Source organism: Manis pentadactyla, chromosome 3 (assembly GCF_030020395.1).
Source record: "Manis pentadactyla isolate mManPen7 chromosome 3, mManPen7.hap1, whole genome shotgun sequence".
Lineage (NCBI taxonomy): Eukaryota > Metazoa > Chordata > Mammalia > Pholidota > Manidae > Manis > Manis pentadactyla.
Window position 1 is genome coordinate 160443143 of NC_080021.1, and position 15995 is coordinate 160459137.

General features: G+C 34.6%; 1 protein-coding gene across 7 annotated transcripts in view; it reads left to right on the forward strand.

Annotated features, from left to right (window-relative positions):
* Positions 1-15995, forward strand: part of UHRF2 (ubiquitin like with PHD and ring finger domains 2) — a 97620-nt gene that overhangs the window by 19581 nt on the left and 62044 nt on the right. For all 7 annotated transcript variants that reach the window (XM_036878863.2, XM_036878860.2, XM_036878859.2 and 4 more), the window contains exon 4: positions 11951-12169. In XM_036878863.2, the coding sequence (XP_036734758.1) occupies positions 11951-12169 (219 nt within the window). The remainder of the gene's footprint in view (positions 1-11950; positions 12170-15995) is intronic.

The window sequence follows — 15995 nt, forward strand, 5'->3', positions numbered from 1 at the left end:
AGTTAGAATATCTATGGCATAGCTTATAATGATTGAGATCACATTAAACCATGTTTGCCAGACTGAGCTAACATCTTACATGGATGCTCATGTAATCTTTAGCATAATTATAATGTTAGTTATATTAATACCCATATGAAGAGACCAAGGCTTAATTACGTAATTTAGCAGAGGTCACATCTGTTAAATGGCCTAAATCAAGAGCCTAAGAGTTAACCAGTCTGCAATATTGCTACGTAGCCTATGCTTCCATTGCCCTCAAAGGTCAACCATTTTGTATGACTTAAAGATTTGCTTTAGGTTTTGCCTGGGCTTTAAAGCAGACAGTACAAAGCCACATACTTCCGTTGAGTTAAACCCTAGTTATGTAAGCAACTGAGGCCCCAATACTGAATTTAATCTTTACTCTTATTTGGGTTTTTTATCAGAAGATACAGGCTAAAATCCTTACCTGCTTTTATATGAAAAAACATTTGTTCTCTGTGGATTTAGTTTAGATTCATTTCAATTAACTAGACTAGTGGTCCTTAACCCTGGCTACAGCATTAGTTGTCTAGGAAGCTTTTAAAAATATCAGTGCCTAGGATCTACCCTTAGAACTTCTGGTACTGTTGATATGAGAGACCTCCAGACTGGTGTTTTTTCAAAAGTTCTCTTGTGGTTCTAATATGCAGTTATGGTTGGAACCACTCCCACAGACAAATGGTTCTCAAAGTGCAGTCCTTGGCCAGGAGCCTCAGCATCACTTACTAGAAATGAAATTTCTTAGATTCAGTCCCGATGTAATGAATTGATCTCTGGGGGTGGCCCAGCAGTGTGTGTTTTCGTAAGTCCTTGGGGTGGTAATTCTGCACACTCAAGTTTGAGAACCACTCATTGATAGTGGTTCTATCAGTTGATATCAGTTACTGTCAGGACCTTGCTGCTAAAGAGCAGTATGGAGGGAAAGGGGTTGATATGACAGTTAAATAAAATAGTTAGCTATATTTTATAACATAGATGATATGTAATACCTGAGGAATCTGCATGTTCATCTGTATTTTAGGACATGTCTAGGTGGCTTGTGGCTTGTTTTCCATTTTCCATATAGACAAAATTATTGGAGTTTAAAGTCTTTTTCTAAAAGAAATTGTATTTCATTCAAGCTAAGTGATTGAATGATTTTAAATGAGGGACCATTTTCCACTGTGCAGTCTTTATCTGAACTAACTTTGCATAGAAAGCAATGCCCATAATGTGTTTATGGGGAATTTATCTATTATGATGTATTGGTAAATTACTGAGTGGGGGGAAATACTCTGTAATAGTCGAATATTTGTTCTGAGATCCAGTCCTGGTTTTCCTATTTATTTAGGCTCTTAAGTATACCAGTCAGTCCTTCTAGGACAAGCTTTCTAAATTTAACATAGGGTTGAATGAGATCTGATCATCTTTCCTGATACCTTCTTGCTTCTTAAGGATTCAGTATGTCCCTTTAGTTAGTTATAGGCCAGTTAAAATGGTGATTTTGAGAATACTGTTCTTCTTGGTGATTTGCTTTCTTTAATTGCTTTATTAAATGTAATGGCTTGATTTAAAAAGATCTTGATTTATAAATTTTAGGTAATTTTTTTCATAAAGAGAAAAGTAGGCTAGGAAACGCCTAGTGGTTTGAATAAGAAAATACATATGTAAAGAAGGAATATGCTTATGAAAGTTATTTTATTTCTTTTTTATATCTTAAGAATGCATAATTAATGTCCAAAGCTAGGCAGAGTTGAAATCTTTAAAGATGAGTACATATTGGCATAATGACATGAGAATTACTGTGATCTTCCATGCTGTATAATGTTCACATTTAAAATAGAAATGTCAGTTTACCTCAAACAAATATTTTGTTTTGACATTATAGTGAATTATTCCAAAGTACCCTCTCAAAGTATAGTAGCTTAATCTAACAGTTCTCTTGTTAAAATAACATGTGCCAGACGCTATACAAGTACTTTACCTGGATTATTTCATGTAATCCTCATAAACACGCAATGAAATGTAGATACTTTGTCAAGTGGAAATAACAGACAGATTCAGAGAGGTTAAGTAATTTGCCTAATGTTGGATGCTAGTGAGTCATAGCTCTGAATGCAGAAAAGTACATACTTAGAGACTGCTTTACCATATTAACTCTCATTTTGAGAGAGGCATACTTATAAAATTTTACAAAACATATATATGGAATATTGGGTTGTTAACATAATTTGAAATTTTTGTCAATCTCTCCAATTATATTTTTACAGAACAGATATGTTACACCAAAGGTTCTTTACCTGTCCATAAATATCCATGTGCCTTTTTCTGCAGGGGAGAATCCATAGCTCATTAATATTAAAAGGATTTTTAAACCAAATAGGTTAAACTGCTACTTTTAACACAGTGTCAAGGCTTTACCATGGGGACTGAGATCAAATGGAACTGTCATAGTATTACTTAGGGCTTGGAAGGTAATTTATGCTAGGCTGTAATTAAAAGCTCATTTGGCAAATGTCTTAGGATAATGTTGTCATTGCTCCCAGAATTCTTTAAGATTTTCTAAGTTATTCTCAGTCTGTGGTACATGCTTTTGAGTAGCCTTAATTATGGCTACTGTAAATAGAAGTTAGTGAGCCAATTTTGAATAAAATCAAACGGTATTTTTAGATGAAAGTAGTTTCCTATAATGTAACAAAATTGACTTTCTTGAATGTGTTGATGGAGTGATCTATTTCTAAAGGAATTCCAAGAATGTTTTGAGCAGAGTCAGAATAGTGATTTCTGGATTTTGACGGGTGAAAAGGAATAGATTTTTCTTTAGTCATGTCAGTGTCATATTGATCTTGAGTTTAGGGAATTGGATTGAGAAGTTTAGTTTCAGAACTTGGTGCAGTGACTAGTCTGCCCCACTGCTTCTTGGCTGATACTAGCATATTTATCAAAGACTTAGAATATTTCCTCTAACTTTCTATGACTTATACAGCCCTCTGAATGAATGATAATCAAAAGGAGGGTGAAAGCAGTTAGGTATGTGACCTTTCATTGCTCTTCTACTTGTTCTCAGATCACTTAGTGCTTAGAAAAATCACTTTACAGTTACCAGTGGATTTCAGGCTTTTCAGATTTATACATCATCCCTTTATACTAGTTTTTCTCTAAAAAGTGGTCAGCAACACTGCAAATTTACCCAGGAGAAAGGTGTTCAAAATACGAATTCCTGATGCACACCAAACCCCACCCCACTCCTTGCATTGGGCTTGAGGTAGGGCGCAGGAATTTGCTTTTCAAAGAGGTTCCCCAGGGGGCTGTTATAGATACAGAACAGTGGTTCTCTTAGTAGACTAAAACAGGTAAGGCATTCAAATCAGGATTTGGTTTGAATTATAAGTTTTCATTTATTGGTAAGTTTTTTGTTTTGTTTTGTTTGAATTCTTTCAGCTTCAGTTTCCTGATCTGTAAATACATAACTTTTTTTTCTGATAACCTTGAAAAGTACCCAATAATAATAGGATCAAACTTTCTGCTTCTCATTTATTAATAAAATTAGGTTATTTTGATAAGTCTGTATTATTTAAGAGTACCTATCTTTGGCATAGGTATTTAACATGATTACATTTTTTCACTATCAAGAGTTATCCACCAATGTTAACGTTCTACAAAAAAGATTTCTTTTCATGTAATATGTGAAGTCCTACCATAAACAGTTTCAAGTAAGTTATTAATTGTAAGATTTACATTTAAGGTATGAAACTTAATAATGTTATTAGAGTAAATGCCTTTTCGCATTTGGTATGACATTAAAGATTTGCTAAACTAGAATGTGCCTTCGGATGAATGGTGTCCTTATTTAAGCATATTGTCCCAGGAAGCCATGTTTTGCAGGAAGATTTGTGATATTGCTTTGCTTAATACACTTTGAGTCTTATAAAATTCTTAGCTTACAACTAAAATTATTGGTTTCTTACAAAACTAAGAAAATGTAGTTTTCCTTTTATAATAAATCTGTATTTTTAAAATAGTGCTTACGTTGATGTTCCCTGAAGCTTGATACCCTGGGACTTACTCATAATTGTTTTGATTGTCAATTGAAAACAGTTGGTTTTGCTAAAATATTACATAGTTAAGGATAGTTCTAAAAGACATTTAGAGAGTTTGGAGTAATGAAAATGTTACTGGGAAAACTTAAGCTTAGAGATATTAAAGGCTTATCTGAAAACACAGGCTTTATAAGACCAAAATGATTTTAAACTTTTAAGGATGCAAAGAATAATTTATCTTATACACCTACGTTAGAGTAAGACTTTGACTTAAGGTTCTGAGAACAGGAGGTCATGTACTATGAGAGAAAGGAGGACCCTAGTTCAGCCTTCCATAGGTACAATGTTGGCCCTCAACATAGCAAAGGTAAAGAGATACATTCCTACCTCTCTTGAAGATATCTTGAGCCATGTTTTAGAAGTTGATCAGGATTCCAACACTTCCCAAAATGTTTCATACAGTTTTCTGCACAGTTTTCCTTAGTGCAAATGCTGGAAGAAGCCAGCTGCTTAGACAATTTGCGACAGTTATCTTCAACCATACATTACATGGGATGGGGGAATGTTGTATTGGGAACTGCCTATACTTAAGAAGACTTTCTTTTGAGTACTGGTATAATTACCAGTTGAGCTGACCAAAGGTTTTTTGTTTTTAGGAACAACAAAAACATAATCTTTAAAAAGCCCTTTTCCTTACTATCTCTTCATTGAATTCTGTGTCACCATTCAACTGCCTAGGTCAAGGCTCCTCAAGGAAGAAGAGAGACAGCAGAATTAAGGGGTCTTTTTAAAATATAGTGGTTTAAGTTTTTTATATGTGAGTAAGAGTTTTAGTTAAATAAAAGCAGACTGCCCTATTTACTGGGTTGTATATTTCCAAATATTTGTAGGCCTGGTATATTACAAACACAGTAAAGTATGAACATGGTGCCTATTCCTCAGTGAAAACTTACTGTTTTACAGTGCAAGTGCTGTGGTAGAAATGTGCACACCTGACTTTTAGAGTACCTAGAGCTCAGAGTACAAGGTATAGAAGTATTTCTGTATTTCTGAAGGACACCAAAAGGATATCAAGGATAAAGAAGTAAGAAATATGGGGTTACCTGAAGGTAGATTAATATGGCTAGAAGATAGGAGGAATATGGTGAGCAGGAAAAAAATGAAGCTGTTAAAGGTGAGTAAAGACTTAAACATGGAAGACTAAGATGTATGTTTGTCTTCACTCCTTAAAACTTCCTAGAAGATAGTAAAAAAATAAATGCATAAACTCCCAAGGATTAAAAAATGAGATAGAAATAGAAGACACAGAAGAGAAAGCAACAAACTTTTGGAAGGTAAGGAGCTAATGGTTAAATGATACCTAACTTAGCAGACCAGAGAAAGCTGAAACCTAAGGATGAGAAGCCAATACCAAGCAGGTAGCTTGGCATTGAAAACCTTTGCAAGGTCCAGGCCTCGGGTGCACCAGGTAGGCTTGTGGAATAAAACTGGAAACAAGAGGACTGGTTGATTTATGTGAAAGAGCATTTTAGTCACTCCCATCTCACTCAGAGTGCAAACCAAGAAAGAGGAAGACAATGGTATTCAGCAAACAGGATCAACACAGGAAGTAATGGAAGGAGATCTTAGCCTGACAGATTTAGGCCTTCAGAGCAAGCTGTCCAGATTAGAATAGGACAGAGGTCTCTAAAAGACATGTGTACAAACCCTAAAGATCTGTGGTGTAGCTGAAATGGCTGAACATGGAGTTTTACAACTGTAGCAGAATGCAGTTAATGGTAGGTTTTTTAATACGGGGAATGGATGCAGTTAGCTCGTAACTACTTTTTAGAGCTGCCACAGTATTTGAGCCAAGACCACACTCTCCTGGCATCTGCTAGTGGTGACTGAAGAGTGGCGGTAGTTCTAGGGCCTGGCAGGCTCTGCCCAATGTAGAACCCTGTGGACAGTCTGTGCATCAGAACTCCAGTGGACTGGTTGTACTGAGTTGAACTGCACTCTGATGCTTTTCCTGCCTAACCCTTCTCCTTTTAAAGTGGCAGACCAGCATCATGATTAAGGGCTTTTGCTACCTAATCCTACTCTTTCTCCCTATCTTTCATAGGTTCATCTTCATCTTGGTGTCTTCTCAGCATTCAACTGACAAATAGCTAAAAGGATTCTTTTTAAAGTGTGTAGAAAAGAGCCAACATCAGACCTGAGACTGCTGTACTTAAAAAGGTCTGTGTGGTTGACCTTTGGCTGGTGTTTGGGAACTTAGCTTTTTAGAAGGATTCTCATGATTCCCTGATTAAAAAAAAAAAATCACTGTGCCTAAACTGTGCAATCAATATAATACATGCTGAACACTTGCTTCTGGGAGTCTGAAATTTTGGTATGCTAGGCATTGAGTGCTTATGTGACCCACCCCCAGTAAAAATCTTGAACATTCCTGGTAGATAATATTTCGTAAATGTTATTGTAATTTTTGCTAGAGGAAATAAGCACGGTTTGAGTGACTCCACTAGGAGAGGACTCTGAGCTTACGCCTGCTTTCCGCTGGACTTCTCTCCATGTGCCTTTTACCTTTGCTGATTTTGCTTTGTATCCTTTCACTGTAGTAAATCATGGTCATGAAAACAACTATATGCTGTCCTGTGAGAATGCGTCCTATAGTACCCCTACAAGATCACTGAAACTGGGAATGGTTTGGGGGACCCTAACACATTTTAAAAAATAAAACAAAAAATCCCACATGAAATCCTTAATATCAAATAACTAATGTTCAGACTTCTTAATTGTCCTTTTTAAAAAATATATTTAAGTTGCTCAAATAAGGATCAAAAACAAGATCTACCCACTGCATTTAGTTGACAGATTAAGTCTCAACTTACAGATTCTCCCTACTTTTTTTTCCCCTTGCTCTTTGTACAAGTGACAATTTACTCAGTTTTCCCACATTATGAACTTACTGTATCCCTATAATCGTATTTAACACATTCCTCTGTTAACATTAGTTTCCTGAAAGTTTATTCTTCTATCTATAGGTTTGATTGGATTCTAATTCTATTATTTGGTTAGACTGATTGACAGGTAGTGTTTATTTACAATTGCATAGCACTGGGAAGCCTGGGAAGCACATGATACCTGCTACTCTTTCTTATTGTGGTAGGATTTGGGTGTTGTCAGCTTGCTCCATTCATTATGAAATTTCTTCCAGCTTTTAATGGTTTAAGCATCCATTAATCTTACCTAGACCTACTATTTCATTGAGTGTTAAAAAAAGAGTGATACCTCATTCTAGTTTTTCGTTTATCAGCTATAATTCTTTCATGAAGAACTATGTAACAGCCAGCTGGGTCATATATGAAAGGTAGAATAAACTATTGATATCAGTGTTCAGAATGAGTAGGTTTTCTAGCATCCTCCAAAGGTTGGCCAATGAGATTTTTACTTTCAAGTATCATTATGAAGTAATAGACTGAAACTAGTGTTAAGATCCAACTCTATTCTTACTAGTTCCCAAATTGTCCCATCTCTGGCTGGTGGAGGTTCTTTCAAGTTGAACCTGGCATAATGGTTTTTGAGGGCTTCTTTGCATTCAGGTATAGCAGGATGTCCCAAGCTCTTCTGTTTTCTGCCCAGGCTTGGATTCAGGCATTTCTTCAAGGAACCTAAGTTCTTCTTAGTCAGAAGGTGTTTAGAGTGCACAGCCTGGGCTGCTCCCTGCTACTTGTTTTGATCATGTTTCTAGTTCTTGTTGGACACACTAGGAAATACTTGAGTACACCATAGGTCTACATTGATATTTTCAAATTAAATTTGGAGTTAAAGCATTATAAATTAATATCTTTAACCTTTGTATTATTTTTCTCTTACCTTGAAAATTATGGTTCCTAATAATACTGTTGACTTGATGTATCTTACTCATATAGTAGTTTCAGACTAGCAGTACTAATACTACAAACAATATGATTAATGGAAAGTTTGTTTTTTACTTTATGTCCTTAGGAAATAATCCCATTAGGGATGTATAATTAATTCAGTGTATTTTCAAGTCACTTGTAATAATTCTTTGTAGTTAAGCCACCAAAATATGTATTTTTGTTTCATTTTGCTTTTGATTTTTAGGGATTTCTCACCTTTTGTTAATTGTGTTTTGTAATTTTATGAATTATTACATGGTTCTGTAGGTAAATCTCTAAAATAAGGCACATTGAGAAATAATGTCCATCCTAGTTCCTTCTACCCTATTTACCTCTTTTTACAGTAACTATATTTATTAGTTTGTACCTACACAAGTGTATGTATATATGCTTGTATTTCTATACTTTAATTAGGTAGAAGGTAGCACACTATAAACACTGCTTCTTGCTTTTTTTGAGTTAAAGTATCTCCCTATATATACCACTCCAAAGTAGATACTATATTCCTTTTTTATAGGAGTATAACACTCTACTGGATCATTCACTATATTATTATAAGCAGTTGCCTGTTGTGGACATTTGATTACTTCTAGTCCTGCTATTACAGATAGTGCCAGCTATAAATAGCCTTGTGTATATGTATTTTCCTGGGGATTTTTGTTATTTATGTCTGGGATGGATTCCTACAAGTAGAATTCCTGGGTCAAAAAGTAAATATAGGCATTTTTGCTGGGAATTGCCAAATTCCCTGTTATAAGAGGACAGTACCACTTTGTATTCCCATCGTCCATGTATGAGAATACCTGTTTCCCCACAGCCTATGAACAGATTGTTACCAAACTTCACAGAGCAGTTTAAGTAGATCTGTGTTTAGAATCTTTGGCAGAAGTATATGGATTGTATGGTGAGATCCTGAAAACAGGGAGATGTATTGGGCCTTCACAGTAGTCTTAGAAAAGTGCAGGTCTTCACTAAGGGGATACAGTCATGCTAAAGATACAGCATAAGGAGGATTAGTAACTGGATAAAGGCATTGTAGGAAGAATCAGGGATAATGCCTAAGTTTCTGGGAGTATGAAAACGTTCTTTTAGAGAATACTGGGTGTCAGTAGATTAGGGAATTCCATCTTGGAAGATTTGAATTTGAGGTACTGAGACATCTGTACTAGAAATGTAGTTGGACATAGGAATCTGGAGAGAAAATTTGGGGTTAGAGTGGAGCTTTCAAGTATCACTAATTGTGGTGGTAAGATATGCATAGAAGATGCCCAGGAAAAGAAGAATAGTAATAGTATTTGTGCCCTTGGCATGTTCTTGATTTTTATAAGAATAGTATTATGTGCTCCTTCCATGTTTTTTAATGTACCAGTTGGCTTAATATCTCTTTCACTAGAATTAGAAAAAATATACTTCATTTGCATTACTTTTCCCGATTTACTGTGTGCATATAGAGTATATATACATAACACTTCTATAATTTTGTTCTGAAATACAAATTTAGTTCCAGGGCAAACAGCTTAAATTCCCTTGCTCTGATGTATGGAATTACTTATTTTGCTTTATCTTTGGTAAACATGATTTTATATATAATTTAAAAACTTTGGTCAATTTCTCCAAAATATTTCCATTCTTCACATCTAATTTTGACAAATTGAGGCAAATAAATGGAGAATTTTTTGTCATTGAAATATACTTTTTTGCAGAATTAAGCATACAGAAATACATGGTAATATCAAAACACAATTTCACATTACAGCTGACTAAAGAATCTCATCTAAAAAGAATAATTTTCTATCCTATATGGCCTTAAGAAGATTGAGGCAGAAAATAAATTTACAGCTTTAGAATTAGAAAAACCCTAAAAGATCTAGTTTGACTTCTTCATTTTATAACTTGGGGGAAATGTTGGTTATTTTTCTGACCAAACCAATGTGAAATAACATGAGTGTATCAACACCAGCTGTGTTGACTTAGAGACATCTAAATTGAGGTTTGACCATTAAAAAATGGGATTGAAATAGGAGAAGAGTAGAGTCGTAGACATAATTCTGTAAGTTTCTTTAGGATGATTTCTGTGTTATAATGACAAAATACTAAAAGCTGACATTTACTTAACCCCATCTTGTACTGTTTTAAGTACTTCACAAGTCTTATTTTAGTTCTCAAAACAATCACATGAGGTACTGTTAGTTGTCATTAGGTACATACTACACAAGAACAATGGTCAGAGGTTTAGTAACTTTCCCAAGGATATATAGTAGCAAGAAGCTAAAATGAGAATTTAAACTCAGGCAGCTGAAAATAGAACATATTTTGAGTGAAGATGCCAGAAAGATAAAGGATTCAATACCTTGTCATATAAGTTGATGGAAAATCATTTAAAATGTTTTTAGTTAGAAGATTGAGGCTGGCAGGGACTTTTAGACTGTAAAGTATTAGGGTCTTTCATGAAGAGAGAGTATAGGTTTATTTGTTGAACTTAGGCAGAGAATGGGTTCCAAAGCTTATCTGATGCAGTCTCAAGTATTTTCCCTTTGCTGTGTCAGAGCCATGTGAAAACAGAATGGCTTTTCATAGGGTAAGAACTGCCCGCCCTCTCGTCACTTACTCTTCAAGCAGAGACTGCATGATTATTTGGAAGGCTTATGGTAGAAGGGAACTGGGGGCACTAAAGAGGGTAAATGGGCCAGAAATTCTCTGAGGCCCCTTGCTAATCCTGAAGCTTTTTGTTTTTACAATTAACTAAAATTTGAAGAGACTTCATTAAATTGGGTGATTAAAGATCCCCCCCCAGGATTAATACCCATTTGTTTGAAATGAGTTAGATATGTGAGTCTAAGGCTTGAATAGTACTTTTTTTTTTTTGATTCGGAAAAACTAAGGCTAGCTGCTAGAGCTGTTTCTACCTTCAGACCCACTTAAATTTGAGCAGTCCCCTAAGCTAGTTAAGGATTAATGATCTCTTCCCTTAGTTCTACCTTGTTGATGCTGTCACATTTAAGTATGATATTTAATTATTGTGGTGGTCCTATAGCACAGGAGGTATCAAACTTGAGCATGCTTTAGAACTGAGAGGGTTTGTGAGAAGAGATTGCTGGGCCTCATTACCACAGTTTCTGACTCAGCAGATCCAAAGTGGAGCTCAAGAGTGCATTTCTGACATGTTCCTAGATGATACTGATGCTGCTGATCTGGGGACCACACTCTGAGAACCACTAGTATAGTAGTTTGGTGTAACCAATAGATAGTGCATTCCAAGAGCAGAAGCAGCTATTATTCGTTTCTTTGTCTCTCTACTACCAAGTAATATATAAAGGTGACAGATCTTAATTTTATAGAGACCACTAGGGACTGACACATTGCTATCTCTGACCTGTTGATACCAGAAGTTAGGCCTAAACTTGAAGAACCTTCTAAAGCTTTAGGTTCAGATCAAGTCTAGATTTATGTTAAGCTTACTTTTAGAAACACAAATAAAATCAAGATTCTGCTAGAATTCTTTAATATGGTTCCACTTTGTGATACATATAAAATTGTGTTTGTTTGGGTTTTTTTGCCATTAGTGGCTAGCAACATGTAAGAACTAGAATTTTACCTTCCTCTTGGAAAAATGGAGGCTATTGAAACATTACTAATTTCATGTTTTTTAATAATGCATAAAGCAAATGACAGAACACAAACTGGTTCTAATTTTAGAAAAAAGATCAGCATCTAGTTCTATATAAGTAATTTTTAAACTTGGGTTAAGAAATGTGGAGCAAGAAGAACTTGGGTTTTTACCTATCTCTCTGTTCCCCCTGGCCTCCCCCAACCCCCAAGCTAGCAAAGAATGTCTTGCTGAGATTTTAGCAAGAATTGTTTATTCTGGCAGTTAAAATCATAAATATTTACCTTAAGTGCCATTAAGAATAATTATGTTTTTTTATATTGCATATAAATTGAGTCTTCTTGGGCAATAATGATAAGCAGTGTTCTATGATTCTTCTCTTTCTCTCTCCTCAGGTATCCAGAAAGTGGTACCGTAGAAATAAATGTAAAGGATCTTCGACCACGAGCTAGAACTACTTTGAAATGGAATGAACTAAATGTTGGTGATGTGGTAATGGTTAATTACAATGTAGAAAGTCCTAGTAATAGAGGATTTTGGTTTGATGCAGAAATTACTACTTTGAAGACAATCTCAAGGACCAAAAAAGAACTTCATGTGAATATTTTCTTGGGGTAAGAGTCTCCAATGATGCCATTTAAATACTGAATTAATCAAGGAATATAATTTTTAGGTATTAAGTACATGTTCCTTAGTAAAAAAGATGAAAGTTATGACAGATGGAAATTTACGTACTAAAAGAATTGTTATAAATTCTTGAAAATTTTTTATTCAGAATTTTTATGAAGAATTGCCCTTACATCTCCATTGCTACTTTTAAAGCTAAAGATACTGTTGGGAAACAAACCTCTTGGAAATAACTATTTTATTAGAGAAATTCTTGTGTGTCTCAGGATTCTTACAGATTAAACCAAATAATATACAAAAACATTTCAAAAGGTATGGTTACTGAGAATCTATGCCAATGTAATAGCAGCAAATGTCTACCTAGGCGGCTGTCTGCTGTACTTGCAAGACTAGCTGAAATTTTCCTTCATAGTAATTTTCTTAAAGTTACAGAATTTAAAAAAGCTTAATGAAGAGAATTCAAAATGTAAAATGTCACCCAAAATACCAAATCACTGAACAGTTTCCATCATTAACCCTTTAAGAAATACTTCTGGTGTTTACCTCAAGTGCATTGTTTCATAGCCACCTTTTTGCACTTAGGATAATATCATCACCATCTTTCAGTGTTTGATTTTTCTGAATAGAGTTTATTGGATGAATAATTGTTAACTTACTTTTTAAGTCTAGTTTTTTATTATAAATGTTGAAGTAAATAACCTTGTATGTACATTCTTGTACATGTCTTTAGAATGAATTCTTAGGTCATTGGGGATTCTAGAGTAACCCTTACAGTTTTCTTTCATATAAGAGAAGCAGCCAAACTAATATTCTTGTCAAGTTCTGGTTAATAGGATTATTACATATAACATATAATACTATATAATATTGCATATAATAAATACCTAATAGATTAGGAATTACATATATATATATATAATATGTTAGGTAAATAGATACCTATTATAACATCTGGGATAAGGTATTGGCTTATGGCTAATATAAAGCAGGGGTCGGTAAATTACAGCCCACTGGCAGCCTGTTTTTATGAAAATAAAGTTATTGGAATACAGTAATGCTCAACCATTTGTGTATTACCTATGGCTGTTTTTGTACTCAACATCGTTGTTGAGTGGTTGCAACTAAGACTATCTGGCTTGGAAAATCTAACAACTCTGACACTTCATTAAAAAACTTTGCTGACTCCTAAGAAAAACAATGTTGTGAGGTGCTAATATAGCTTATATTTTAGAAAACAATTTCAAAACTTTCTGTAAACAGAAGTGTAATTCTATTGCCAGGCTAAAGATGTAACTCAATTACAGACTTCCAAACAATTTGAAATTCTGATATGGATACAAATCATGAAGAAAAGGAGAAAGCATCTATATAAATTGTTTATTATATAGGGAGTCTTATAATACTGAGTGTAGGAAGTACAATAAAGCGTGTGTATACAATAGAAGGAGATAATACAAAAAGCATTGGGCTAAAAATACTTCCCTGAGTGATTCTGAGGTAGTTAGAGTGGAGCACCCTGGCTTTAAGGACTAGAACTAAGATTGAGTGGAAATTATACATAGGCAAATGCTGACTTGCTAGAGAGAACAATGATAGCTATCCCAACAGTAAAACATGCTATCCATAAAGCAAAATATGTCTGTACGGATGCTTAATTTAAAGACAGAGGAGGAATAAGACTAATTGAGAAATGGACAGCTTTTCCAATAAAAGCAAAGCATTTCGATTCTTTATGAAATGAAAAAAACCCCACAAAACTGTCCTTTAAGTTTTTGCTAGATATATTTGAAACACAGCAGCCAAAAGGAGCCAGTGCAGTTTGTGGATGGGAATTTTTTCATGGTTAGAAATCTTTCCCTCTCACTGGAAAGATTGGCACATAATCAGAGTGAAGTTATAAATGTATTCTATTTGTAGACAGTTTGAGGCTGTAACAAACAGTGCTCCATGACATTGTTATCTGTGCCCTCCTGCTCATGTACATTAGTTTCTGTAGGGTGCATCTTGTCCAGATGTAGAATTGCTGGGTTGTAGAACCTGTGCATCTTCAATTTTGATAGGACCAAATGTTTAAGTAGTCACAATAGGTTGTACTCCCGTAGTAGTCTGAGAGTTCCCTTTGCTGTGCATTCTTATCCACACTTAATTTTATCAGATTTTTCAGTTATTGCTAATTAGGTAAGTGTATAAGAAAAGAGTGTATAATTGTGGCTTTGATTTGCATTTGCCTGACTACTAATGAGGTTGAAAACCTTTTCTTATGTTTATTGACAGTTTGGGTAGCTTTTGTGAGGTTCTGTTTTAAACATGGTGTTTTGCTGTTAATTGGGTAGGTTTTCATTGGTTTATTTGTTTTTTTAAGAGTTCTTATTGTGGACACTTGACCATTTCAGTTGTTTGTGGAGAAAATGTGTTTTCCAATTCTATGCGTAAACTTTTCTTCTTATGTTTGAATAGTGTTCTTAATTTTAAGTAGCTGAATTTTCCAACATATTTTCCTAGTGCTTATATGTTCTGTGTCTTGCTTAAGAAACCTGGGATTGGAGTGGGGGATGCAAAAAAGGTGAAGGTTGGGTCAAAAGGTACAAACTTTCAGTTATTTGTAAGTTTCAGTGATGTAATCTTTAGCATGCTGGTGATAGCTAACAATATTGTATTGTACATTTGAAAGTTGCTAAGAGAGTAGGTCTTAAAAGTTCTCATCAAAAGAAAAAATTATAACTATGTGAGGTGATGAATGTTGAATAAACTTTTCGTGGTATCATTAGTCGTGTATACATATAACAATCATTATGTTGTACACCTTAAACTTACACAATGCTATATCAATTATGTCAGTAAAATGTTTGGCAGGGGGACTTTTCCCTAGCTAGAGCATAAAGATACTCTCAATTATTACCTTAAAAAGCTTTGTAGTTTTGCCTTTTTTGGGTCCACTTGAAGTGGGTTTTGTGTACAGTGTGAGGTAAGGATTTGACTTAACATGATACATGGATAACATTTTTCCTAGAACCGTTTATTGAAAAGCCCATTTTCCCCTCATTTTGATCTTCAATACCACTTGATAGTGAGTATCTCTCTTTGATTCATCCATTTGATCTCTATTCTGTACTGTTGGTCGCTGTATCCTTGTATCATTTCCATACTTTCATACTGTGATAGAGGAGGTCTTACCTTGTTCTTCAATAATTCCTGCTTTCTTAGCTCTGTGTAGTTTCATTGAATTTTCTAGTCATTTTTGTAATTTCTGCATAAAAAACCCATTGGGAATATGATAGATTTTTGCATTAAATCTAATCCATGAAGTGTGATTTCTCTCCATTTATTTAGGTCTTTAATGAGTTTTCTCATGTTTTTCCTAGGTTGAACCATATGAAATGTTTTGTAGGTTCAAAATATTTGAATGTTAGCTAATACATGGTTCAACCTGATAAAATTCCAGAGAGTTCCCATCTTATATGTGTCTGTTCTCCTGTTAGCCTTAGGTTAACATTTTTTACTGTATTTCTACCTCATTTTTCTCTTTGCTAGTGGTATACAAGTAGCCTTTGTTCTTAATTTATGTGTAGATTGTTCTGTGGAAATTTATAATTATAATCATCATCTATGAATTAATGTTTTTATTTTGCCTTTTCCTTTGATTTCTTTCTCTTATATTTACTCATCAGCTGCCCTTTAGTACACTGTTGAAATGGTGACAGCAGGCATCTTTTCTTCCCCTGATCTTCGAGAAAAAAACCTTTCAAAATTTCACCAGTAACTGTAATGTTTGATACAGGTATTTTGTGGATATACTGTCCTGGATTTGATTTG